Here is a 26,993-nt window from a genome sequence, read left to right on the forward strand (position 1 = left end):
CCCTCCTGCAGGGATTGAAGCTCCCCGCGGGCTGCAGAGAGGATACATCTGCTCTCAAGTGGCAGAAGCTGTGGTGTTTGGGAGCAGGTTCTAAACAGAGCCAAAGAAATGATAGGGGAAGAAAATGGCCATGGTGTACTTTTCCAGTGTCCTCATGATGAGATCCATCACAGTACAGAGAAGCAGCAGCCAAATGAAAGTTGGCCAAAGGATAATCACTCAGAGGTGAAAGCAGGGAAATTGGGAAGAGCATTGAAAAACAGATTTGGTGTTTGGCCACTTGCATTTCTGTGGTTTGGAGAGGACTCCTGCATCAGCTGTGGGGCTTGCCTTGCCTGGAGGCTGTGTTCTCACCAGTTCCCAGAAGCTGCCAGCATTGGGCAGGGCAGCCCTGGTGCCAGGAGAGGAGGAAATACCGTGTGGGCATTGCAGGTCTGAGTGCCACGTGGCTGTGGCCAGGAGCACTCTGCTACCTGGGGTGTCTGCTGGGCAGCTTGGTGCTTCAGGGGATAACAACACATTCACTTGGATGAGATTTTATTATCCTAAGTGCTGGACCTGAATTTTTTTCTGGAAAAGACAAAGCTCCTTTCCTGTGATCCATCAGCCCTTCCATGCATTGCAGAATTTCTCTGGTTTAATTTAATATTGCAGAGGAGACAATGCTGTCTGCCTTAGTGTTATGTTAGTCTTCCTTGGGCATCTTAGCTTAATTATTGTGAATCTTTTGGAATTAGAAGTTTGAACAGAATCCTTATGTTAGTCAAACTCCTTAGAATTCAAGGCACAGGTACTTTAAAAGCTGTTAGGCATTTTCAGATTGTAATCCTTTCCTTTCTCTGCAGAGTAGTGAAAGTATGTAGAAATTGTTTTGTTTTTTTCCTCTTTGTAATATCTAAGCATTAACTACAGTAAAGCCATTAATTATTCCTGATATGAAATTGTATTTAAAAGCAGACAGTTGAGCAGACTGACCCCTAAAATGCATTTCCCTCTTTTTTATAGTATTTCAGAGGTTTCCCCAGTGGATATATTATAATTTATGCATGTGTTCCTTGCGGGTTACATTTGGAACTGAAGAGTGTTGCACATACTGTAAGGAGGTTAGCTGAAATTTTAGTGCTGTGGAGCTTGATCTAAAAATTCTTATGTCCAAGGTATTCGTTCCAACACCCAGGTTAACAGAATTGCTCATTATTTCTGTCTTCCTGTAAAATGCTGCCCACACTTGCAACAAAGCAGACACCAAATCTTCAGGATTGATTTCTGCACTTAGGTTACATGATTAGAGGGATTTGTGCTTTTCACCAAAAAAAAAGACATTCAGCAAATAAGAAAACATGGATTGCTTCACATATTGGGTCAGGTGCAGTTATGTTTTATTTGAACTTTTATACTGTGTATGCAGGATAAATTTCCAATTCCTGGAGATCATCTAAAAGTACCAAATGAAATGTTTCTTGCACTGTGTTATATCTTGCATACAAGGTCTTGGAGTGCTTGTTGTCAGAACCTGAGTTAGGGTGGCTGTATTTGAACAGGTGGTTTCTGTGGAAAGAGGGGAGAGCTGGACAGGAGAAATTCCCTGTGTGTCACAGCAAGGGCCAGCAGTCTGTGGCAGTCTGTCATCACATGGGGCTGCCAGCACAGGGCCAGGCTCTGGCTGCAGGAAGCACCACCCACAGCAGTGTGGTCAGTGAGCACAGCCCAGGGCACAGGATTTCACCTGGCATTTCCCAAATTATTTTGCAGTGCTGGCTTATGGATTGCTTCTGTGTAAGTTGGAAATCTCAGCTGAAGCTGCAGAAGGCACTTACCTCTGGACAATAAGGATCCTTGGCAGCCCTGCCTCACTCTCCTCCCTCCCCACCTCATCTGGGGCTCCAGCACTGACTTTTACTCCAGTGCTACCCTGGCAGGTGCTGCAGCAGCTCTCAGCGTGCTCCCTTTACCATGCTGGCAGTCTCTGCTCGTTCTGCACCTCCTGGGGAGTGCAGTGTCAGCCAGAGCTGCCTGTGCTGTGCCAGCTGGGAACAGGCAAGGCTGGAGGTGCCTCTGTATTCTCTGTGTGTTGGTGTGCAGCTGGTGTGGGGTCTCCCAGCTCCCCACCTGCTGAGGCATGTGCAGAACTCAGAGATGGTTCAGAGGCAGACAAGACAGTTGCTGTATCCTGCTGCCTCTCCTGCAGTCACCCTGGCTGTGCTGCCTTCAGGGCTGTCCACACCACTTGTTCTGCCAGGAACTCCAGCCCCAGTGCTTTAACACCTGCCCTTTGGCTCAAGGGTTGTGTTTTGCAAGGTTTCCTGTGTGTCAGAGCATGTTAGGGGTTGCTTTGCAAGCGTTTTCTCTAAGCTGTGTTTTAGAGATTGCAGAGTGAGGGCTGCAGCTGATCATTCTGAGTGCCACTTGACACTTGTGAGCTCTGGAACAAACCTGCCATGGCCAATTGCACTGCTGGGGAGAGGACAAATGAGGGACCAGGTCACTTAGTGACCAGAGGAAAGCAGCAGCTCAGAGCCACGATTGAGCTGTTTGGCAGAACAGGCTCTGATGTGCTGTTCTTTTATGCTCTGGCAGAACATTAGCCCTTCATAGAACACCTGAGGCTGGGGGGTGGAATGGAATGCATGTGTTTTTGCCAAATGAAACTTTGTCAGCCTTCAAAAAATCAGTGTCTTCAGAGAGCTCTGAATTCTGCCAAACCAGCAAGCTTGAGTTGGCTAGAGAACATACTGCATGAGAAAATGGGATATTCCATCTCAGGCTAATCTTATTTCCCCCATCTATATTGAACAATGGAAACATTCACTGCAGAATTCTTCACCACGAAGGGCTGATGGAATAAGAAAGCATTGAGACTTTTTACTTATTTCCCTACCTGGAAGTTTTATGGGACAGTGCATAAGTTAAAGCTCCTCAGGGGCAGCTGTAGCTTGTACTCTGGTATTTACACAGGATTTTGTGCAACCATTTAGTGCAGCATTCAGTAAAGTAAGTCAGGTAAACCCAGTATCACAGGGTACATGCAGCACCTCAGGGAATTTGTGTAGGGACACAGTGACCTGCAGCAGGAGAACTGTGTGTGTGCTGGCTGATTTAGGAGTTTTCAGTTGCATCTTTTCACCCAGATTTTCCTTCAGATCTCCTGCTCTTTGTATTTAAAGTGCCTTAATTGTCAGATGGACAATGGGCTCTGAAGGAGTCCCATAACTCCCCAGCTAACATTTCCTGCCTCCTCCTGAAGGCCAGTCCTGTGCTAATTCTGGGAACAATGAGCTGGTTACTGCCTCACACTTCTGTCTCCCCAGAGCAGTTCTCCAAGAGACCTCCTGACACAGCAGGAATAACTCTCTGGAAAATGTATGGATATATGGCATGTACTAATTTAATGTGGAATTTTTTCACCTTTAATTTGCTTTGAATTGAGGTTTTATTTCCTTTGCCAAGAATTTTATCTCCAGAGCAGACAAGTGTGAAGGCTGAAACTGTTGTCAGCCTGCAAGTCAAAGGGTAGCAGTGTCAACAGCAGGAAACAAATAGACCCCAGAGAAGGGCAGGGCTGGAGAAGCTGCAGACCCAGGGCAGAGCTCTGACATTTGCTGCACTCTCAGAGCACTTCAGCTCTGTTTGTGAAGAGCTTGGGCTGAAAGCTGCTGCCTGTGAGTGCACAGCAGCATCACTAATGATGTTCAGGACCATTGTGGTCAGCCCTTCTCTGAGAGCAGGGAAATACCCTGAGTGCTCCTTTCTTCTTCCCAGACATGGTTGCCATTTCACATAACAGCAAATACCATCCTATCTATTAATCTCTAAATTATAAAGGAAGTTCTAAATTATAAAGGACTTCTTGCCTCGTACAGTATGTAACTGGTCATGGTGAGAATTAGCAGCTAATGTTTTCTTGTTCTGCACAAATCATTTTTAGTGTTTGGTATACAAAGTTCCAGGCTTCAGGGAATGCCAGGTTCACAGTGCCCCCTCTAGCCATTAATACTTCCTTCCAAAATTTATTATTCTTTAATCTCACCCATAACATATGAATTAGAGTCCCCAGTGGAAATTCCTCATTTTCCTGCATATATCATTTCAGTTTTTGAAATTCTACAGTACTGCCATGTTGTAAGATTAATATGCCACCCTTGTGTTCCTTTGAGCAAGAACCGGAACTTCACAATGCCAAAAACCTTTTTTAACTGTTCTGAGTCAAGTTTCCATTTTTATGGGGTTAGCAGTAAGTCTTTTACTTTCAGGGACTGCTGCAATTTATGATCATGCTTTAAAGAAAAGTAAAGCTTGCCCTCCTTGTAGGTACCCACTGCTTTGTAAGTGAAGAAAGCGGGATGTTGGGAGGGGAGCATGAAAAATTCTGGAGCTTCCTTCAGAGGGCTTCCCTAAAGGTTATTCATAAGCTGTCTGAGAAGGCAAAGCAGGGCACTGGAAAGGATTTTGTCAGTTGTTCCTTGCAAGGCAGTCTGAGCTGGTTGGATGCTTTTAAACTCTAAGCCAGTTCCTTTGGTGATCATCTGTTAGTGCTCTAAGAGAACCCTGTTAGTGCAAAACAATAGATAAAAAATAGTTTATGGCTATTTTCAAATGCTGAAATGTATCTACTTTGAAGTCTGCTCCTGGAGATGGAGTATCTGAGTGCACTCACTTCAGCTTGGCTTCTCTATAGGTGCCTCTTTCAGGCTTTGTGGTTCTCTGTGCACTGACCAGCCAGGCAGGAATCAAAGGAATTAAACCTTAAGCAACACTTAGAGAAATGTGTGTGCAGTTAGTGGAGTCAGGCTCTTGTATTTCATAGTCACCAAATGGGTGGGGTAGAAAGTGCTCCCTCCTAGAAGGGGTGAGCGTGCAGTCACGGCTGGGAGGGCGAGCTTGTCTCTCCTCATTAGTGTGAGGAGGTGTGAAGACATTGCTGACAGGTAAAGGAGCACAGATCTGGAATGTTTTCCACTGTCCAAGCATGCAGCCCTTTCATAAAGATCCCTTTCATGAGCAGATGGTGCTGCCTGGGACAGCAGTGATGTGTTCTGCCCTCTGCCACCCTTCCAGCAGCTCAGCTTCTAAGGCATTACAATTCCTGATTCCCAGATTACATTAATTTGTTGCCAGTTCATAACAGTTTGTTCTTGAATCCTTTTGCTTAATTTTTTCGTGTCTTGAGGATTGTTTTGGTGGCAGCCAGATTCTTCCTTAGCTTTGTATTTTAGACTCAGCAAATGTTGCTGTTTCACAGAGACAGACCCAGGTTCCTCTGAATCTGCTTGGGGCTGACTGTACTGAGCCAGCTCAGATGTGGATCTGCTGATCCATGCTCAGGAAACAAGGGTGGGAAGAGCACTGAGAGACCCCCAGGCCACGCTGTGCCACAGCAACCCTGGTGCAGAGCTGTGCTGCATGCCAGCCTGCTCCAGTCTGCTCACACTGCCCCTGCTGCATCATCTGCTCAAGTGAGGTTCCCATGTGTTGTCAGGATTCTGGGTTTCTGTCCCAGTGGCATCTGCTGATAGTGGAGCCTGTTGCACATCCCAGATTTCCTTCTGCACAGTGACTTTGACCACAGGTTGATTTCTGACTTAGAACCAGGCTGGAGCTGTTGCTCTGTTTTCTGTGCAGGCTGACTTTACAGTTGCTCCCAAGATGGAATATCCATGTGCCCAGGCATCCATCCAGCCTCTGCAGGGACTGGCTGCGTGTGTGAATTGAGCAGTGCTGTGAGTACTGCAGCTTGCACTAATGTGGCAATCTGTCTTCAGACCAAAGGCAGGGGAAGTCTCCTGGAAAGTGCCAGCTGGCTGCTCCTGGTTCCTGTTGAAACAGATGAAAGATCTGCCTCTTCAGAAACCTCCTGGTAAAGATTGTTTTCTGGAAGGAAGCTGGGCTAAGACATTACTCTGAGGACTCACTTCCTCAGTGGGAGGCTGCACAGCAGAAAAATAACCTTCCAGTTCAGAAAATTCAGCTGGGAGAGACAGAAGGCAGTACAACCAATGGCAATAAAAAAAATGAAGTAAAATACTCTAATAATGAAACATTTCAAAATAAAACCCCCTTTCTAAGGCCTTCTCTTGTATACAGGGTAATTGCAGATCATTTACTGAAGGCATTGATGAAACAATTAAAACTGTTGAGGCATTATAGAACTGAAAGAGATCTGCCTCGGGTGGAATGCCATTTATGTGTCTCACCAAATTTATTAGGTTTTTGTGGGGCCAAGAGAGAGAGATTGCAATGTTGTCTCGTGGGTCAGATGAGATTATATGGCACTGTACTCTAAGTAGTTGGTTATTCCGTGAACCATTGCAGTGTGAGTTTGGAGTCCTGAAGGAAAAGAACAAGCAGATAACTTGGAAAGCTTCATCAGACAAAATCCAGTGGGTGTCAGACAGGCTTGACAGAGAACCACACGTTTTTCCAATAACTGGGATTTGGGCAGGCAAAGATGGAGCTGCACTTCAGGGAACAGCCTTGCAGAGGTTGGTGGCAGTGCAGGGAGGGTGGGATTGTGAGACAGGGCAGAGTGTGAGACAGGGCAGTGTGTGAGACAGGGCAGTGTGTGAGACAGGACAGTGTGTGAGACAGGGCAGTGTGTGAGACAGGGCAGTGTGAGAGGGCAGTGTGGGACAGGGCAGTGTGAGAGACAGGGCAGGGTGTGAGACAGGGCAGTGTGAGAGACAGGGCAGAGTGTGAGACAAGGCAGTGTGGGACAGGGCAATGTGAGACACAGGGCAGAGTGTGAGACAGGGCAGAGTGTGAGACAGGGCAGTGTGTGAGACAGGGCAGTGTGGGACAGGGCAGAGTGTGAGACAGGGCAGAGTGTGAGACAGGGCAGTGTGAGAGACAGGGCAGTGTGTGAGACAAGGCAGTGTGGGACAGGGCAGAGTGTGAGACAGGGCAGAGTGTGAGACAGGGCAGTGTGAGACAGGGCAGAGTGTGAGACAGGGCAATGTGAGACACAGGGCAGTGTGTGAGACAGGGCAGTGTGGGACACGGAGTGTGAGCAGCTGCCTCCCAGTCACACTTTCCCTTCTGTGAGCTGGGAGCTCTTAGGTTGCTGGAGTCACCCCCACTGTCTATTTGTGGTCTTTGCTGTCTCACCCCTTGAAGCTGTCAGCACACAGTGCTTGAGCAAACTCTGCTCATGGAGCATAAGGAGCAGCAGCCTGTTCTTCCTTCTTTCCCTGCTCAGCAGAACTCTCAGCTGAATTCTGCACAGGCTCCCACTCTGCAGGGATGATTTTTCATCCATCCTTGTTCACCACAGGTGGGGAAGAGCTGCCTCACTCTTCCTTCTCAGCTCACACCTTTTGAATTGTCAGCACTAAATTTCCTGTCATCCACATTTCCCCAGGTTCATTTATTAAGGGTGGATGTGGCACAGAGGGACATGGCTTAGTGGCAGTGTTAGGTTCAGTAATAGACTCCATCGTAAAAGCCTTTTCCAACGGAATGGTTGCTGTGATTCCTGCTGGTACATGTAGCAAGAGGATCCCAGTCACCATCCATATACATTTTAATTGGATTTAAGAGGGAAATGCTTTCCTTTCTATATCCAATTTTTTAGTTTTCTATAAATACCATTTGGGCATCTTTACAGCTAAAGATGCAAAGTCTGTCGTCTGGAAAAGGAAGTGCAGGTAACATTTCTGTGTTTTTGGAGGAGATTGATTTATTGCTAGGAAAGGAGAAAAATTAAATCTGGATGCTGAAAATTCCAAGGTGGTAGAAATAAAATAAAATTTTAAAAAAAATTAAAACTCCATGGAAATTGTAAAGCTGCTCTTCCCTGTATGCTACCAGCTGATCCTGGTCCCATGGGACCCCCACTCTGAGCAGGGACTCATCTCAGACTCCCCATGAGCACTTGAGCAGGGTTCTGTGGTGCTGTGCACAGCTGGGACTCCTGGGGACATCTGACTTGCACAGAAAGGTGCTTCTAGCTGGGTATTTGTTGCTTTCTTTTCAACTCCGTTTTTCAGTAATGTAGAACATTATGGGAGGTAACTGGGATTGTTTATAACCTTCAATGCCCAAAGCAGCTGAGACTCTCATATGACTCAGATGAGTTTGTTAATTGTCAGTTTGCTTTAACGTAATGATTCAGAAACTTAATCTGTTGTTGAAATATTTATTCTCTGCTGTTATTCCCTTATTCTTTATTAGTTTTTATTCATAAGCAACTACTCAAGGTTGAATATGTTTTATATTTCTATACACATGCACATATGGATATATTTATACATATATATTAAATTTATAGCTAAATAGATAGCAGTGGTGAGCAATGACATGAATAAGGCCATCACAGAATGACATCAAAGTAGGCAGCTGGGAGCTCCCCCAGTGTGTGCCAGTGGTCACACACAGGGCCAGGCCAGGCTGGAATGCTCCTCCCAGCTCAGAGGGAGCAAGGCAGTGCATTCATTTCTGGAGCTCCTCCCCAGGTGTCTGCAGTGCCATGCAGAGCAGGTTCTCTGCTGACCTGGTTTGGACACCGTACTGTGTTTGGGAGCAGTGCCCTGGTGCCTTCTGCTGGCACACAAGTGGGCAGGGCAGTCCCTGGGGTCAGTCCTGAGGAAACCTTCACTTGAGCATTAAAACATGAAAAGCAGGTGAGTAACTTTGCCAGGTGTTTCCTGTCTTTGCTGCAAAGTGTCTGACATTTGGAGAGACTGGGAGCACCTGAGCTGGTGGCTTTTGTCAGGTAGCAGGGAGGGTGACCCTTGTCCAGCCATGCTGTGCCGTTTTCCTCCTTTTTCTGCTCAGAATTGGACTCCAGGGTGCTGGAAGTGCCCTGCCAGAAGTGGAGCTGCACAGGCACCCTCTGAAGCAGAGCCTGTGTCTGTAGGCTGGCAGGCCTGGTGGCACTGGCAGTATCAATTATGCATGACTGAAATGAAGTGTATTTTAGTAGCAGATAGCTGGAAAGCTTTGCAATGTACTCCTAATCCAGCAGCATTGCCTTGAGCTACTCTGAGGCCTCTTTTTTAAACTCAGGCATTAGCACAAAGCACACCTCTGACTGCAGGCATTTAAAGATCAACAAGGGCCGAAAAAGCTTTTAAGATCCAGTGAAACCAGGAAAACAACCACGTTGCCTTTCAGTGTCAGGTTAGATTGCCTTCTTATGAGTGCAGCTATTTCAGGTACAGAGTGCTTGGTGGTTTGGGTCTTGTTGTGTGAGGAAAGTGTTCCCTAGAAAACATCTGTTTCTTCCACCTGCAAACCGCAATGTGCTGCGATGAGGCAGGGCTGCAGCCACAGAGACCCAGGGGGATGAAGGAAATCTGGCTCAAAGGGATGAGCATGGGTTTCTGAAACATGGTATCAAAAAGAGCACTTAAAAGGAGAGAATGCTATTAGAGCACAGATATACCACAAATTGGGCAGGTTAGGTTGCTTGGAAGCCTGACATTCTCAGGGCCTGCCAATGCTGCATCTTAGCAGCAGTGTCTGCCTGCTGCTCAGAACAAGAGAGGTTTATGGTTTTTTCCACAACAGTAAAATGTTCTGCTTTTCTGTAAAATAGCAGTAAATCCCCCTGCCATCTGCAGCATCTACAGTCTGTACAGAGCTGCTGCTTTCCCTTCTGTGGTCACATCTTCATTTTTAACTTGCTGCATGTACCACAAGTTTACTACTACATCCTTGATTAGTAAAAACTCTTTATAGTAGGTTTTAAACCAACAAATAGTGTAATGTTAACATTATGCTGTGTAATTATATGCATGTGTTATATACACCAAAATTCATTCAAAATGGAAAAGACATTATCTTAGGAGGCAGGGAATTACACATTAAAATCATACACGGTGCCTCCCTCTCTCCTGTGAGGAAGCAGGTGACCTGGGGGTGTCAGTGGCCAGCAGCAATGGGTCTGTCTGTGCTGCTGCCCTGGGTTCAGCCTGTCAGGGTCAGTGCCAGGTTTATCTGTGTGCCAGGGACAGGCCAGTGTTGTGTTTGTCTGTGCAGAGCAAGGGGAAATGGCCAGACCCCACAAGGCTCTGGAAAGATCACAGAGCACCTTTCCCTTGGAGCCCAGAGTGCCTCAGTCCCAGGCTGGTGCTGCAAAGGACTCTCACAAAGGATAATCCAGTGCCTGTGCTGGCTGCAGCCACAGCGTGGATGGGCTGTAATGCACTCATGCTCATGCCTGTGGCCTGAAAATGCAGAGCAGGTGGCTCTGGGCATGCAGGGAGAGAAAAGCCTTCCATGGGGTGGGATTCATCCATTTAATGAAATCAATGGTCTTCTAAGGGCTGCCTTTGTGTTCTTGCAGAGGATGACATGAACAGTTACATCAGTCGCTACTACAACGAGCCCAGCAGTGGTGAGTGTTGCCTGAAAACACAAACGTGAGAAGTATTTTTGCATTGCATTGTGTGTGTAAACCAGGTGGGACTGAGCAGTGGTGCAGAGCTGGAAATGAAACCCACCACAGAGTCCGTGGAAGTGTGTGCCAGTAGTCACTCTCTGAAAGCTGAAGGGCCCCAAGTTTGCTCTTGCTGATGGCACTCAGGATAGTTTGGAGATCTGGGAGGGGTTAATTCCCTGTGGCTGGGTTGTCCAACTCACAGAGCAGTTCAAATGGATCTGAGAATGAGTAGTAGGAATAAAATAAATGAAGAGAAAAGAAGTGGGGATACAGCTTAGCCCAGCACCATGCTGGGAACCTTTCAGAAAGGTTAAACTGAATGGTGGGAAACCTCAGGAGCTGGGCCCTGACCTGAGGGCAGCCTTCAAATGGATGTTCCTGGCAGACATCCTGCTGGCACGGGGGATTCCTGCCTGTGCTGGGGGTTCCTGCCAGAACTGGGGCTCTGCACACCCCTGCTGGGCAGCACTAGGGGTTCCTGCCAGCACTGGGGCTCTGCACAGCCCGGCTGGGCAGCACTGGGGGTTCCTGCCAGAACTGGGGCTCTGCCCAGCCCAACCATGCTCTGGCTGCTGGCACAGTGGGGTCAGGGGAGGCTGAGCATGGCAGGCTCTGCCAGGTGGGTGTGCACACCTCCCTTATGTTATATAACATTTTGTATATGTACTAAAAAAGTGGGTGTGCTTAAATGTAATATGTTACAAATGCATATCCTCACATATACATCCCCATATATATATAGATACATATATATATACACACACAGGGTTATAGGAAAAGAAACCAATGTGTGTGCCTGCATATACATGTACATAAAATATACACAAGGTATGTGGGTGTATATAATCATATACATGCATTTATGTGTATATATAATATATTGCATACTTTATCCCTATATATAGTATGCATACATAGTGAAATACAGGTATATATAGAAATACTTATCTATATGAGGATGTGTCTAGTATATATATAAAATATGTGTATGTATATAAATCTATAGTGTATTCTGTATATCCCACATATACACACAAATCCAGATAAAGATGTAAGTAAACATACATGTGTTTGTACATGTATGTATATAGTGTATCATATATGTCTCTAACATACACACGTCCCCATATGGGTGTTATGTGAGCACATATGAAGGTATTTGTGTATACACAGATATATCTTTGTATAAATACAAAGACATGTGAAAGACTGTCTCTGGGCATACTGAGATTTTATTAGAATGCATATATTAAATACATAAAATGTATAAAGGAGTGTGAGAGGAGAGATGATCAGAATATATGTGTTTATATTATAGAAATACATGTGTATATATTACAGGAATGAAAATATGTATCTTGTATAATGTGTATCTTTAATCCTGTATATGCATCCACACATGGAAGTAGATTTGTGTAGCTGAAGCTACCTAAGTACTAAACAGAGGGGGAGTGTGAGTGTCTGGCTGTAAACCCAGCTGGCAGTGGGGTCCAGGCAGGCTAGAGAGGGGCTCCTGGATCCTCCTGGCGTTCAGCAGGGAACAGGGGAAGGTCCTGGCCCAGTGTGCAGGCGCTGCCCAGCATGAGCCCCGGCTGGGACTGGGGCATCGAGAGCAGCACTGAGGAATGGAGGTGGAGCTCGAGTGAGCCCCCCGGGCAGAGCTGCGTGGGCTCCGGCCTGACAGGGGCAGATCTGGAGCCAGGAGCAGCAGGATCAGGAGCAGCAGGAATGAGCAGCAGGACATGGAACAGCAGGATCAGGAGCAGCAGGAGTAGCGAGAATCAGGCGCACATGACGTGGAGCAGAAGGATCAGGAACAGCAGGACATGGAGCAGCAGGAGCAGCAGGATCAGTAGCAACAAGAGAATCAGGACGTGGAGCAGCAGGAAGCAGGAGCAGCAGGACAGGGAGCAGCAAGAGAAGCAGGGCGTGGAGCAGAAGGATCAGGAGCAGCAGGACATGGAGCAGCAGGATCGGGAGCAGCAGGACATGAAACAGCAGGATCAGGAGCAGCACGATCAGGAGCAGCAGGATCGGAAGCAGCAGGACATGGAGCTGCTGCAGGAGTCCAGAGGCCCCAGAGCTGCCTCGGGCTGAGCTGGGAGCGCAGAGGTGGCGAGGCCCTGGCACTGACAGCCCTGCCTGCTCCTGCAGCCCTAGCAGTGCCCGAGGCGCACTGGGCATGGGGATTCCCCGGGATGGGGAAAGGTGTCCTTGCCATGGCAGTGGTGGCACTCCCAGCCCCAACCCTGACTCTGTCAGCACATGGATATTGTATAGGTTATGTACATTGTGTCACTTCTGTACAGGGGGAGATGGACACGCCTGCTAAGAGCTCCTCGTGTGTCTGTTAAGGTCAGGATATGGCTAATGTGTGTTAGATCTGCAAAGACATACACAGACATGTTTGTGTCTGTAGGTCTGTGTTTCATATACATTACCAAATACAACTGTCATTATGTATTTGTAGCCGCATCCACACCTGGAGAGCCATACACTTAGATATGACAATGTGTGTATGCATAGTAGCCGCATCCACACCTGGAGAGCCATACACTTAGATATGACAATGTGTGTATGCATAGTTTGTATAAAGATACTGTAAGTGTGGCATATATGTGTCTATATATGTGGCTGTCCCATATATATGGGGATAGATACATCTTTACAGATATGTGTGAGAGAAACTGTATATTCATATATCTTAGGTAGTATAGATCAAGGGGGTGTGAGTGGCTATGTACATATATTTTTAATATGTATCATATGTATGACATAGAACATGGATCTATCTTGTGTGTATCACGTTATAGGTATTACATTATAAATAGAAATTCCCCACATAGACACATACAGAGGGGACAAAAGTTTGTGTCTATAGATTTTATTTTAAAACATAATGATATATATTTTAGAAGTATGTATAAGACTCTCATATACATATCTTTTTAATCTATTTTATGCATATTATTATGTATGTATTTTATAGATAAAATACTTATTTTTCTATAATTATATAGGTACATGGAATTTTATATATAGGCTCATCCTGTATCTGTATTTGTATAAATGAGGCTGTTTATGTATATATATGCAGATACAAAGGTAAAGATCTGTGTGCTGCATTAATAGATGCATAAATATATGTAAAGATGCATATCTAGATATAGGGACAGATACATGTGGGTAGTATGTGAGAGCCTGTTTAAATATATGTATGGTTTATATATTAGAAAGGACATGAGTGTATATATAGACGTGCATTTTATAAATATGTATACATATGTAGATGTATTATGCAGGGGAAATGTAGATCTATGCCCAGAGACATTCCCTCTGTAAATATGGATGTCTATATATAAAGCCATGTATATGTGTATATAAAATCTGTATGTGTGTGTGTGAGACAGAGAAAGCCTGTGTATCCACAGACACATGAATTATGTAGAGAGCTATTTTAAAAATGTATACACATGCACATAGAGGTATAAATTATTGGTTTTATTTGTGTCTGTCCCTCTACATATATGCCCAAGTTCTACAGGACTATATATATGAAGATGTTGGATCTGTACATAGGTGTAGGGTATGTAAAAAGGCACAGGTGTGAGGGACCATGTCTGTGCATGTACACAGATACACTATGTGTCTGTGTGTTCATATATAGCAATGATGTACTTCATATGTATATACCTGTATATATACATTTCACATGTCTACAAAGACATTTGTATGTGTAAGCATATAGAGATACATAGTATATCCTATATATGGGGCAGATACACACACCTATCCCCCATCTGTATGGATAAATGGGGATTATAAAATTGGGGGATACCCTGTATATACCCATGTATGTATGTGTATGTGTGCACAGACAGAGATATATACATAGATATATGGTACTGTTTAGAGATGTATCTCTCCATAATATACATCAAGAGACATGAAAGGGGGGAGTATCTATTATTTGTGTTACGTAAAGTATTATGTCTGTATATCCTTATATCTGCAGTCCCTGTGTATGTACACACAAATGCATATATGTGTGTACATATATGTATGTATATATACCTGTGTGGGGGTGTGAGTTCTATGTAAGGAGAGCAGACTGTATTTACTGTGTGTTCCATATGCTGTATGCTGTGTTTTATAGGGGACTCTTCATCCATGCACACATTGCCTGTGTGTGTATTTGACACATAGATAGTATATGTATATATAGTGAGCAAGTATATACAGGCATATCCTGTGTATACACACACATCCATTGATATTAACCCCCATTTACAGACAGCAATAAAGATATATCTCAGTTCTCAAGTAAGTGTGTTTTTATATATATTTAATGTACATGCCTCATAAATAAGCATGCACACATAGGCAGGATCTTCTAATTTAGTAATAAATAATTTTATCTATTTAAGCGGTGGGCTGTGTATTATAGTGTATATATGTGTGTGTAAGATATTCTATATGGAGCTCATGTATAGCTATAGTGTCATACAGGTATTATATGTATATCTTGTATTATTTGATATATATGGGGTTTTTTTATATATCTCCCTGTATATACATTCCACATTTATATGTGTACACCGTATGTGTGTGTAATTGTATACACTCTGTTTAAAGAGTAACAGTTACATTTTCAAAGGAGAACAGTGTCCTATAGATAGTTGATATATGTTTTTATATATATCTGTGCACACATGTATACACACACAGAGATATGTATGTAGAAAATGTACATATATATGTATAGGTCTAATATATTATTTATGGGGCTTGTATATATGCACAGATACAGCTCTTCCCTATATCTATATGCTTAAATCTATATCTAAATATTAGGTACATACAAAATTAGGTGGGTGAGAGACTGTGTAGATACACCTATGTGTTATATATGTGTGTGTGCACACGTATAGAGAGACGGCTGTGGTATTACATACTGATATAGATCTCTAGAGATCCTCCTAATATACTTGGAAAGCTATAAAAAGATACATGTAAATATGTGTGTGTGTATATTTATACAGATATATATACACAAATAGACAATAAAGGGAAGGACATGTTCATTTAGAGCTCAAATGTACATATATCCCTGTATGTTCCCCAGCCATACACACACAGTGAGAAATCGATGTATTTTTATATAAAGTACACTCATGTGAGAGCACAGGTGTGTTCTATTTATAGAGAATAATTCTGTGTATTTGAAGGGGAAGCATGGATTAATAGTCTATCTATGATATGTATGTGCACTGTATCATACATGGATCTCCATATAGTGCAAAGGTGTGTTTATAAATAGCTATGTAAATACAAAGTTCATGGAGAGATCTCATCTCTTACATCGACATCGAGCCAATAAATACACACATACAGAAGTATGTATACATTTCTACAGAAAGGTAGAGGGGTTGTATGTATTTTATTTAATGGTAGATAATGATGCCTTTCAAGGAGGCACTGTACCTGGTGTGTGTAATAGGATGTCTTTGTACAGTGTGTTCTGTATGGGGCTCAGACATAATTACTAATCTCTCTATATAAGCTCATGTGTATATACATGACTGATATGTACACCTGTGTATTGTATGTAATAAATGGGTGTGCTCATGTATGTATACACAGGTATGTGGCAGTAGCTGTGCCTGTATCCCTGCTTATACCTCCCCTGTGTATGGAGCAGGGGATACATAAAAGGCACCTGCGCATAATACAAAGACTATCGAGAGAGAGTGCAGTTGTTAATGTGTAGGTATAAATGTGTATGTATATCCCTGTGGGTACACACACACATACAGAAAAACCAGCACAGTTTGGGGGGTGCATGCTGATGCTGCTGCAGCAGTAGCTAATTCCAGGTGTTCAAGGGAGGGACTGTGGCCTGAGGGTGCCTATGGCCTGTCCATGTACTCATGCAGGTCCTTATGCACACATCCACCCTCTTTCTCGCTGTGACTAAGCCTCTAGGTGGTGGTGTTTGGAGTGACTGCACATACACACACAGGCACACGGTGTGTGCTACACCCGTGTCTCCTGACCAGCTGTGCCTCTGTAAACACAGCGAGAGCTGGGGCTAGAGGACAGGACTAGGTTATCGTGTGTGTATATATATATGTGGATTAAAGGGGGCCTTGGTGTACCTGACAGAAGGCTGTAGCAGCCCGATGCGGCCGGGCTCTGAGCTGCTGTGTGCTCTGTCCTTGCAGACAGCGGAGTGCCCGAGGCTGCCATCTGCGTGGTGACCACGGCCGCCATCGACGTGCACCGGCCCAACATCTCGTCGGAGCTGTTCGCGGTGGAGGTGCCTCTGCGCCTGGGCAGCACCGGGACCTCGGCCAGCCTGACGTCGGGCAGCGCCTCTCGCTCCACGGTGAGCTCGGGCACGCGGGGCTGCAGCGAGAGCAGCCCGACGCTGGGCTCGTCCCCGGACTGCAGCGCGGCCTGCGAGGAGCCGGCGCAGGCGGCCGCGGGCCCGAGGGCCGAGCCGGGGCCGGGCCGGCCGTGCGTGCCGCACAGCGTGGTGCAGGAGCTGCTCTCCTCCCTGTCCGAGGAGGCCTGCTTGGCGCAGAAGGGGCTGGATCCTGTCAACCTGAAGCTGCCCAGCCCGGCCGGCTCCCTGGGGGCCAGCCCCGACCTGGGCCACCGACTCAGCGTCTACAACCGCAGGAACCAGGAGAGTCTTGATGTCTTCCAGCTCAAGCCACTCCTCGACTGCCCCCAGGGTGCCCCAACGATTGAGGACAAGTATGGGGCGCTGGGGCCGCCAGAGCCGCGGCTGGGCAGGGTTCCTGAGGCATAGGGGGAGCCGGGGGGAACAGGGACTCCTGTGGGGACACACTCACACGCTGGCCCGCGAGGCTGCCACAGGCCAGGTGCTGCTGAAGAGAACCTGTGCCATCTCCTGCAGTGGCCACTAGGACAGAGGCCAGCGTGCCTCTGCTCACCAGGGTCTGTGGCACATGACCTACCTGCCCTGCCACCAGCTCTGGGCCAGCTGAGACCTGTGGTGGCCATGTGGGATCTTCCAGCAGTCGTAGGCCAGTATGGACCCACAGTGCCTGGAGGGACACGTGGGCTGTGCTGGGAACAGCACGGAACTTGGGCCAGCGCAGCCCCATAGTGCCAGGGGCAGGACAGAGCTGCTGGACAGCTTGGGCCCAGCCCCACCAGCCTGACCTGCCCAGGGCTGAGCATGGCTGGGAGGGGCGTGGAGATGGGAATAAACAGTAACAAGCACTTATAGCCTCCTGCCTTGTGTCGCTCTTGCCCTCTTTTACCTGCCTTCCCCGCTTTCTTCCACCTCACCACTCCATGTGCCATGCAACTGACCACCAAAACAATCCCAACAAAAACAAAAAACAACCATCTGAACACCACAGTGACCAATCCCACCTCTTTCCAGTAAAATCCTTTATTTGTCCTTACTCCACAGCGCCAGGTCCCATCACCAGCACTCACTTCTTCTTCAGGAGCTTCGTCATCTCTGGCACCGCCTGCAAACACCAGTGCCAGGGTAGTGCACGTTCCCCTCTGACCCCCAGCAATTCAACCTGTGCAGTTCCCAGCCCTGCAATTACACTGCCCACCCTCCCACCCAGCACAGCACTCCAGGGGCCATGGGTCACCCCAGCTCACAGCACTCCCCACTTCTCTCCTGCTGAATAAAGCCTCTTAATTATTTAAGAGAGCTACATTTCCATTAGGTGGAAATAATGCATTCGTACAAAATTTATTAAGGAAATTGTCTACATGGTGTTTCTTCAGAATGTGACTGTGTCTCTGGCTCACAAAGAGGCCCATGCTCACCACGGAGCCAGCGGGCATTCTTTCAGGAATGGCATTAAGTGCTGGCAGAGTTTGTGCCTGTGCCTCTACAGAGCCACAACACTCGCACGTGTGGCTGCACACAGGCAGTGACACAGGCACTGGGACAGGACTGGCTCGGGGCTCCAAAGGGAGCTGCAGTCTCCTCCTGGGCAGTCAGTGAGGCAGCAAGCCCAGGCAGAAGTAATCCTGCCAGCTCTCTACTTCCAAACTTTATGAGGCTTAAAAACACACGGAAGGCACCTCTGTGTGGTTATTTCCAAAAGTTCAATCTCAGAAACCAGAACTGAGGCAGGTTGGCTGTGACATCCCTCAACAGAACCTACTTGCAGGGATTCCATTTTAAGCATGCAGATCATGACATCAGAAAGGAGATTTTTAGACAACCACCCAAACACCCTCACACAGACATCCTTAACACTCATTAGATTATGTAAGCTCCTGTCAGCCCTCCCAAAGTTATCCTGCACATCAAGTTTAGCCTCACCTGAAATAAGTCTGCTACCAGTCCATAGTCTGCCACTTGGAAAATGGGAGCTTCTGGATCCTTGTTAATGGCAACAATGGTCTGCAAGCAAAGTTAAAGCACCGTATGAGTCTAGATACTGATCATCCTCTGGGGCTGGATTACAGGGCCAGGTCTTAGCCAGGAAATGGGCTGTATTCTCTCCAAGCTCCCAGAAGCAGATTTATCTGGGCAGTTAATATTTTTCCATCTCAGAGACAAACACCTCTCCTTCCTTCCACATACACCACAATCCCCCTGAAAAAAAAACCCAAAACCCTCCCTCTTTTCCTGGTTATCATACACATCTCTGTTATTCTCTGTTGAAAAGCCTAGAAAAAAATTACTGCAAAGGATTACCTGCACATTCTAAGCTGCACCATTGCAGAACTAACCTGGAGGCAGTAGTTACATCAAGCACAATAAAGCCCTGCTCAGAGGCCCCTGTACTTACAATGGGACACAGCATTTACTTTGCCGCACAGCAGAAAACACCACAAAAAATCCCAACACTATGAACCAGAAAACATCTTGGTTTAAGCTCTGCCATACACTGAATCATCCTGAACTGCCTGTGGGAGTTTCCAGCAAGGTAAGCATGGGTGGGTGTCCTCATCAAAATCTGCAACAGAATGGGGAGCGCTCCATAGTGGAAGGGAAAAGAATCCTCAAGCAAACCCAAGAGCTCACAGAAGGAGCCTTGCACCAAGGAGGGGCCCAGAGCACAGCACCAGGCAGTGCCAGTGGGAGCAGGAGCAGCCCCAAGTCAACAGCAGCTGAGGCTCTTACCTGCCACACCCAGGGAGCCACACTCAGCTTCAACCCCTCCACTCAAAATCCAACAAAATTAATGGCTTGCTAAGCAGGGCCCTAGTGGCAGTGCCTCAAAGAGAAAAGCTTACAAATCCTGTGGTTTGAGGCCCCCCAAAATATTATTTCTTGGCATGCCATTTGTCCCCTGAGAGTCTCTGTAAAGGACCCCTGCAAGCAGCAGTTCCCAGAGCACTGTCCCTGCCCTGTGGCCAGCTCAGAGCCAGGGATGTGCAGGTGCTGCAGCAATGCCGCCCTTGAAATGTCCCCAGAGCTTTATTTGTTTTACTTAGTTACCCCTGTTTGCAAACGCTCCAGTGCAGGAAGCAAATCCAGGCTGTGATCCCTGGCCCAGTGAACACTTTCTCTGACCCTCCTGAGGCCCTGCCATTCCTTGCAGAGCCATCCACAGGGGCTGATGCTGAGGTCCAGCCAAGGCCAGCAGTCAGTGACATCACACGGGCTGCCAGCTCTGCCCTTAGCACAAAAATAATTCACTAATTACTTGCAAAACTGTCTGAAGCTTTGGTTTGGCAGCCTAGTCCTTCCTCTGGCTCCTTTAGCTAAAGTAACTTCAGTAAGATTTGGTTCCCTACCTTATTGCTAACTCAGGTAAGCAGCAAAAGCATCACCTTGCTCACAACAGAATTTTGTGAGTTAAATCTCAAGAAAAGATAGGGGAACTGTCATGAGGGAATTAGAAATAAGGAAAGAAAGCAACAGTGATTCTCCAGGTCTCCTCAAAAGCTGAATTTTCTACCTTGCTGTAAAAGAACAAATAAATTATACATTTCACTTGGTAGAAAGCATCTGACTGCTTTGGAAAACATATCCTGAAGTGTGCAAGTTCACAATGCCAGATAATTCAGAGTGCTGAGGGAGGACAGGGGATGCTCCAGAGAGCTCCCATGGTTGCAGAATTCTTTGTTTGGGAAAACTGGATCTTTTCCATAACTACCCCACCTAAATGCTTGAGCTAAAAGGAAGGCAGAACATATTCCAAATACCACTAAATCTGAATTTTACAACAGACACATTAGCTTACACTAAAAAACTGAGATATGGGAGAAATGGAAGAGTTAAATAAGCATCTCATATTAACAAATTTTATCTGTCCTTATTTCTTACAGGAGAATACTTCAAAATATCAAACATGCCACACACCCTTAACTTTTTGAATTCTAGTTGATGCAGTGGAAGAAAAAAAAAACAGTGATAACACCATTCAAGTCCCTGCTTTTAGAAAGTTTATTTCCATCCCAAAATATTTATATAATACATGAGAAAAAAAGTAATAAGAAAGCAGAGGTCATCCTACCACACAGGCTGGTTTGTGAGGACAATACCAGTCACAAACTCACTGGTCTGTCACTAGTTAAACACAATAAACTACCTGCAAAGCTTTGCAACCCTTTTCCTCAGCTTTAGAAACTATTCAAAGTTGTGGCTTGGTTAAGTTCATTTGCTGAAAGTAGAAAAAAAAAAAACGTATCCTTGTTAAAAAATAACTGCAAGATCTCCAGTTTTTGCTGTCTGGCATTTGATAGTATCAACCAGCAGGTAACTCCGCTCCTCTTTCCAAACACTGCACTGTGGGCCAAACCAGCAATTCCAATTTTGGATTATTTGCTTTGGCAACTAATGAGTTAAACCTTTTAAAGTTTTACTGCCATTTTATAGCAGGTTTCCATTTGAATGGCTAAATGCAGGAATGTCAGAGACATCTTTTACTTTATGAAATAGTAAGTTCATAATTCAAATTGCACATTGTTATGCATGAATTAATATGTCATAGTCTGGAATAAAGGCAAATGGAACTATTGTATAGAATTCAGGCATATGTGCTTTGGGCTGGATTTTATTTAAACAGAGTCAATTAGCTGCTTCCACTGATCACTCTGCCTTGTGGTGCAAAGGTTTTCCTAGTGTGTGAGATGTTTTGCCATGGTATTTTTTTTTTTGTGAAAGAGTGTTTTAAAGCAGCTGGAAATACAAAAAAGCATCTGAAGCAGTGATGCAAAAGCAGGGAATTCCACTCATTTCCTTCCTCAGAAATCTTTTCTAGCACATCCACCTTCACATACCTTACTGTCTTTCATTCCGGCCAAGTGCTGGATTGCTCCAGATATTCCCACAGCAATATAGAGTTCCTAGGAAAAAACAAGAGAGACATTTTTGGTCCCCACAGCACAGTCGCAGTAAGCTCTCACAAACCTTAATCCAAATCAGTTGCATGCAGCAGTTTTTACATCACAGTAGTTTTCAATACTAAAGGCAACTGATGACTGCTTCCTGTCCCACCTGGGGATGCAGTGTGACTGCAAAAGGAGAATCCCAAAGAAGCATCTAGCAAAGACAGGTTAGGGGGAAAAATAAACAAAGCCTGCATCAAAAACATACACTGCTTACATATTGTATGCATACATACAATACTCCCAGTTTCACCTCTGCAACGAGTCTTAAGAGTCAAAAGAGATGAAAATGTATAGGTAAATGGATCTGTATCAGCTGTTTTATTCACAGCTGAAAATTGTTCCTTCTCCTTGGGCTGAAGTCATCCATTCCATCATCTATCCAAACACAGGGGCATTTCAGCTCCCTGGTTTTTCCAGTACCACAAGTCCAAGCAAGCAGTCAGAGCTGTACTCTTTAGCTAACTAATATTACAGAAGAAAACTAAGAAAGTACTTTTCAACAAGTCATTCAATAACAGAAGATTGGCACATAAATTTATTTAGGGGCTCATCTATCAAAAGCACTCAAAAGATGGTACTTCACATGTGCTTAGAAAACACACAGCCTCAAATACTGACATAATTTTAAAATACCAAGAGTATTCCATATCTAAGAAAACAAATCTAATTTACCTCAATAAATAATATTAGGGGGCCAGGGAGGGTAAGAGGGTCAAAAGCAATCTCACCACTGTGCAGCTGAAACTGCACTGGAGTTGAGTGGTTTTGAGCACGGCAGAGCCAAGCCCAGTTTGGGACATGCTCAGACCTGTAGAGCACAGTGGCAAACGAGGTGTTCACACAGACCCACAGAGGCTTCTGTCACACAGGCCTCAGAGTTACTACAAGTAAAAAAAAAGGAAGCACTACACCAGTTAAAGAAAAAAAAAAAGGAAGATTGCTTTCTGATATTTCTACAGCTACAGACTGCTCACTATATTGGTTTTAAATAGGAATAGATAAATGAAATCTAGGAAGTTTTTCTGTATTTTTATACAAAAACTCTCTTCTGTAAAAGGGGAAATAAAGTAGAAACAACGTTTTTCCTATCAAAGAGGCTTCCTTTGAAATTGAAACAAGGAATCTGGTCCATGTACTTTGACGGAACCACACAGCCCGTGAACACACCCCAACTCTAGGTTTTTATCAAGTAGATTCCTACTGCAGGTCAATACATTTTAACCACAGTTGCAATGTAACATGATATATCCACATTAGAACTCATGGTAAGAATACAGTATTTTAATTATACCAAATAAAAGAACAGATGTTACAAGAGAAATTATTCTAACATCACGCTGTCTTTAATATGAGCTCTTTTTAAAGACACATTACTGTAATTTGATTTTTTTTTCCAGAGCAATTCATTAAGTGCCAGTCACCCAGACTACCAGATACTCTTATCAGCCTGCTTAACATTGTGAAGTTCAATCTTTGGATAGAATCCAGCTAACCAGGAGCCAGATGTCTATGAATATATGCTATTAAAATATCTTGGAAAGACAAGGATGTTTCATTAAAAGGACATTTGTAAATCACCAGGCTTGTCTAAAAGCATTTATTATGCATCTGGGCCATGACCTTCTAGGTTATGTGCTTTTGGCTCCCTGGCTCAGACAACTGGTACTCTGACCCTGACAGGAGATCACCTCAGCAACGTTTTCACACAGAGAACACACAGGACAGGACAGCAGGGTTCTTACAACACTTCTGTGCTGTAAAAGGGACAGGACTGCTTGAATCTTAGTTTTGATCTATTCTGCAGTTCAGTAGGAGGGACCCAAAGGACCCACAATGTCTAAATGATAAAGCTTCAGGACTGTTCACTGCTGTCCTGAAGAGAATTCAGTTGGTCATCCAGGAAGGACATGAAGCATTGAGAAATTCAAATCCTCATTTATTTTCAGAATAATAACCTTGTTTTAAAGTTTTCCCTGGAATCACTGACTTCTCTCAGGCCTTCTGCTGAGTCCTGTCCTGCTGTGTCACAGTTCAAAGTCCCAGGCCAGGACTGTAGCCCCAGGCCCTGTGAAGCAGAAAGGAGCTGGGTACTCTAGGACAGAGTCCTTGCCAGAGTGTGCAGGGCCATGGCAGCACAGAGCAGCCAGCTCTGCAAGGAGAACACACAGGGCAAAGAATAGATGAATCCCAGTCTGAGTTACACCTCTCAGGGGCCAGGCATGGCTTCACACCAAGTTCCAGCTTTTTGGGGCTCTGGAAATTGCTCTAATTCCTGCTGCCCCCAGTTACAGGCACTTAAAGTCCAGGACATGGAGCAGTATTTGTCAACTCCCCAGTGCTGAGCACAGGCAAATTTTCATTGAGGGGCTGCTGCCAGCACTCTGCCATACAAAAATGGGCAACAAAACAGCACCCACACATTCCAGAACAAAGGGCTCACAGCACTGGCAACAAATGAACTGCCCAAAGCAACTCAAGTCAAGGAAGTGAAAGCTTTGGTGGTATATGGACATGACAGGTCAGAAATTTGTCTGGGATCTCAGGAACTTCATTTCACACAGGAAATCCTGTACAAGCTAATGCCATAAGTGTTTTTATGCAGTCACTGGTAGATGTCAGCACAGGGAAAGGACACCAGGGAACAGAGCTGGTGGCAAGGAAGAGCAGGATGGAGGAACACATGGCCCAGGACACTGAGTGCACAAAGAGCCAGGACTGTGCCAAGCAGAGCACAGGGAGGCAGCAGCCACACTCCAGATGTGCTGTGCTGGAAGGGTTCAGCCTCAGTGAGCAGGTGGGGAGGGGGCACCAGGACCCACCAGGCTCCTCACAAAGGGACACCAGCAGCCAAGGGGACTCTGCCAGCAAACTGGCACAGAGGCCAAGAGGCTTTCATCTGTCCTGCCACACAACATCCTGCACTACCCTGCTGGCAGACAGGACCTGACACAGACCTCCATGTTCATCACCACAAATTTGCATCACAACCACTCTAAAAAAAACCCCGCAACTCCAACTCCCAAACTGATCCTATTCAAAGTCAAGATTCCAAATCAAAAATCCACCTTCTCAGTTGCTAGTTCAAGTATTCATCTAGACTTATATTTTACCAGCAGAATTGACCATGGCACGTCTTAGAATAATTACACACTAATTATTAAAATGAAAAAAAATCCTCCTTAGCCATTCCCTAAACTCTATTTCTGCTTCAGACATAGCCCAACTCGGACACTGGCAGACTTAACATGCACCCATCTGCACCTCTGGCTCCTGAATCCATACAGCCAGTCCATGCTGTTTGGATAAATGCACAGGAGTGCTGTATGTGGATGACTGCAATCACCAATATACCAATGCAGTTATTTTCCTGTGCATACAGACTCTTGCAATTATTTATAGAATAATTTGTGGCATATGATATTACTTTGTTTACACCTAGGAGAATATTTAAATATGCCTTAGGCTGCCTTGGGGCAGTTAAGGGACATTTGCTTAAGAGAACTCCAAGAAGAGTTTTTATTTCAGCTCCCAGAGCCTCTGAATGGTGCTGGGACAGAGCACAGGGCAGCCACAGGTGCCCCACAAGCTGAGGCAGCTGCTTTGCAAGCATGTTGTCAGCTGCTATTGATTTTTATGACAATTTTTGATTTATGCTGAAAACTTCCAACGCACATCAATTTATCATCCTACCAATGGCATGCTTTTAAACAGGCCAGTTTAATAAACCCCTCTGGCATACACACTATTTTTAAAGGCAGCTCAGATATTTTATTTTCTTTGCAAAAGTGAAAGGACAATGAAATTAGAAAGAAATCTTTGTGATCAAAATTGCTTTGTACAAGAGATTGCTTCCAATTACAAGCCATTAAGTCAATAAAATATTTTCTGGCTTGACAGTAGTTCATCTCTATTACACTGTGTATCACACACTTCTCCAGCATGTTCAGCTTTGATGCAGCTCAACCACTCCATTCAAGAAGCACACATCACTAAACTAGACCCAACTACAGTTTCTTTTTCACTTTAAGAACCTTTGATCAGCCAAGCTGTGTAATTACTCTTAAGCGTGGTTAGGGTGTCTGCTGGAGTGCAGGGCCATACAGCAATTTTTTTTCCCCCACTCTCTCCAGGGAAAAGCACATCAATTGCTTTCAGCTAAATGCACTCACATATGAATATTTTAGTACAATTTAATGTTTCTGCACCAACCCCAAAGGAGCAGAGCATCAATTTGTGAACATAGTTTTCTTGGAGTTAAAAGCTACACTGGATAATGCAGGATGAAAGGGGTTGTCAATCCTTAGCTTTTTAGCAAGTCAGAGAAAGCCAGACTGTAAATTCAGTCCCAGCTGCATACAAACAGCTCTCTAAAGTTTGCCACCATAAAGCTACTTCTCAACAATAGTGAATTATCAGAGGAGATATTCCAAAAACAATTTCCCAAGCACAGTTGATTTTCCCAATGCTATTCCCTACCCAACAGCCCCAACCATTTATACCATGCAGAGTGCACCTGCTGGAGTGTTCATAACACCCACAAACCTGACATACAAATAACACATTCCTACAAAGCACTGAGCTGAACAGAGCAGGAATTATGTAGCCTGCTTTCGAGGAGAGAAACTTTGGTATCTCACAATCCCCTTGTATGTGCAGCCCATGGGGGAGTAATTAAGATCATTGGTAAGCAAAGAGCAGAACATTTTTTTAAGAAAGTACTATCAGACAAGGAGTGACCATTTTCAGGATGCCAAGGGAATGAATTAGTTCATTCTACTGTTAGTAATTTTAGGCAAGGTCCAGAGAACAACAAAAGAAAAATACTAGAATAAAATATGCCTTGTTTCATTTTCCTTCTGCTTCCTCACAAGAGAGTGAAGGGAAACACCAGATAAACTAATCTGAACAAGCAAAGGATCCCTAAGAAAGCCATGGGAAGTAACACTCAAGGACAGTTAGCATCCACTTACTATTAAGAAATACAAAATCCAGGAATTATGTCTATGATGTGGTCCTGTGCCTCTCCCTTCCTGCTACTCCCAAAGCAAGATGACAACTACTAATTGCTAAAAAGCCACTCACTGCAGTGAAAGGGATGCCCAGTAAAATACTGGGGCACAGAGAGGCTCAGACAGGATCCCATCCTCCAGCAGAAGACAGGGAGCAACAAGAATTCCACCATTATTGCACAGCTTCGGTGCCTTTCAAGTGAACCAACATCTCACTCCTCAGTGTCTCAGCTGAAGCTGCACCTCTAACATGC

The 26,993-nt window shown here is 45.0% G+C and overlaps 2 protein-coding genes across 4 annotated transcripts in view; one reads left to right on the forward strand and one right to left on the reverse strand.

Moving 5' to 3' along the window:
• TMEM266 (transmembrane protein 266) overlaps positions 1–17,632 on the forward strand; it is an 83,709-nt gene extending 66,077 nt beyond the window's left edge. For 2 of the 3 annotated variants that reach the window (XM_033071017.2, XM_033071016.2), the window contains 2 exons: positions 10,283–10,333; positions 16,603–17,632. In XM_033071017.2, coding sequence (XP_032926908.1) covers positions 10,283–10,333; positions 16,603–17,195 — 644 coding nt within the window. In that variant the 3' untranslated portion in view covers positions 17,196–17,632. The remainder of the gene's footprint in view (positions 1–10,282; positions 10,334–16,602) is intronic. The other variant, XM_033071019.2, reaches the window with a different exon arrangement.
• Positions 17,633–17,775: 143 nt separating this feature from the next.
• The window catches only part of ETFA (electron transfer flavoprotein subunit alpha), a 28,103-nt gene continuing 18,885 nt past the window's right edge, over positions 17,776–26,993 (reverse strand). The window contains exons 10-12 of the mRNA XM_033071020.1: positions 21,620–21,685; positions 18,708–18,788; positions 17,776–17,889 (exon numbers count right to left, since the gene is read on the reverse strand). Of these exons, the coding sequence (XP_032926911.1) occupies positions 17,851–17,889; positions 18,708–18,788; positions 21,620–21,685 (186 nt within the window). The 3' untranslated portion in view covers positions 17,776–17,850. The remainder of the gene's footprint in view (positions 17,890–18,707; positions 18,789–21,619; positions 21,686–26,993) is intronic.

Source organism: Catharus ustulatus, chromosome 12, assembly GCF_009819885.2.
Source record: "Catharus ustulatus isolate bCatUst1 chromosome 12, bCatUst1.pri.v2, whole genome shotgun sequence".
Taxonomy (NCBI): Eukaryota; Metazoa; Chordata; class Aves; order Passeriformes; family Turdidae; genus Catharus; species Catharus ustulatus.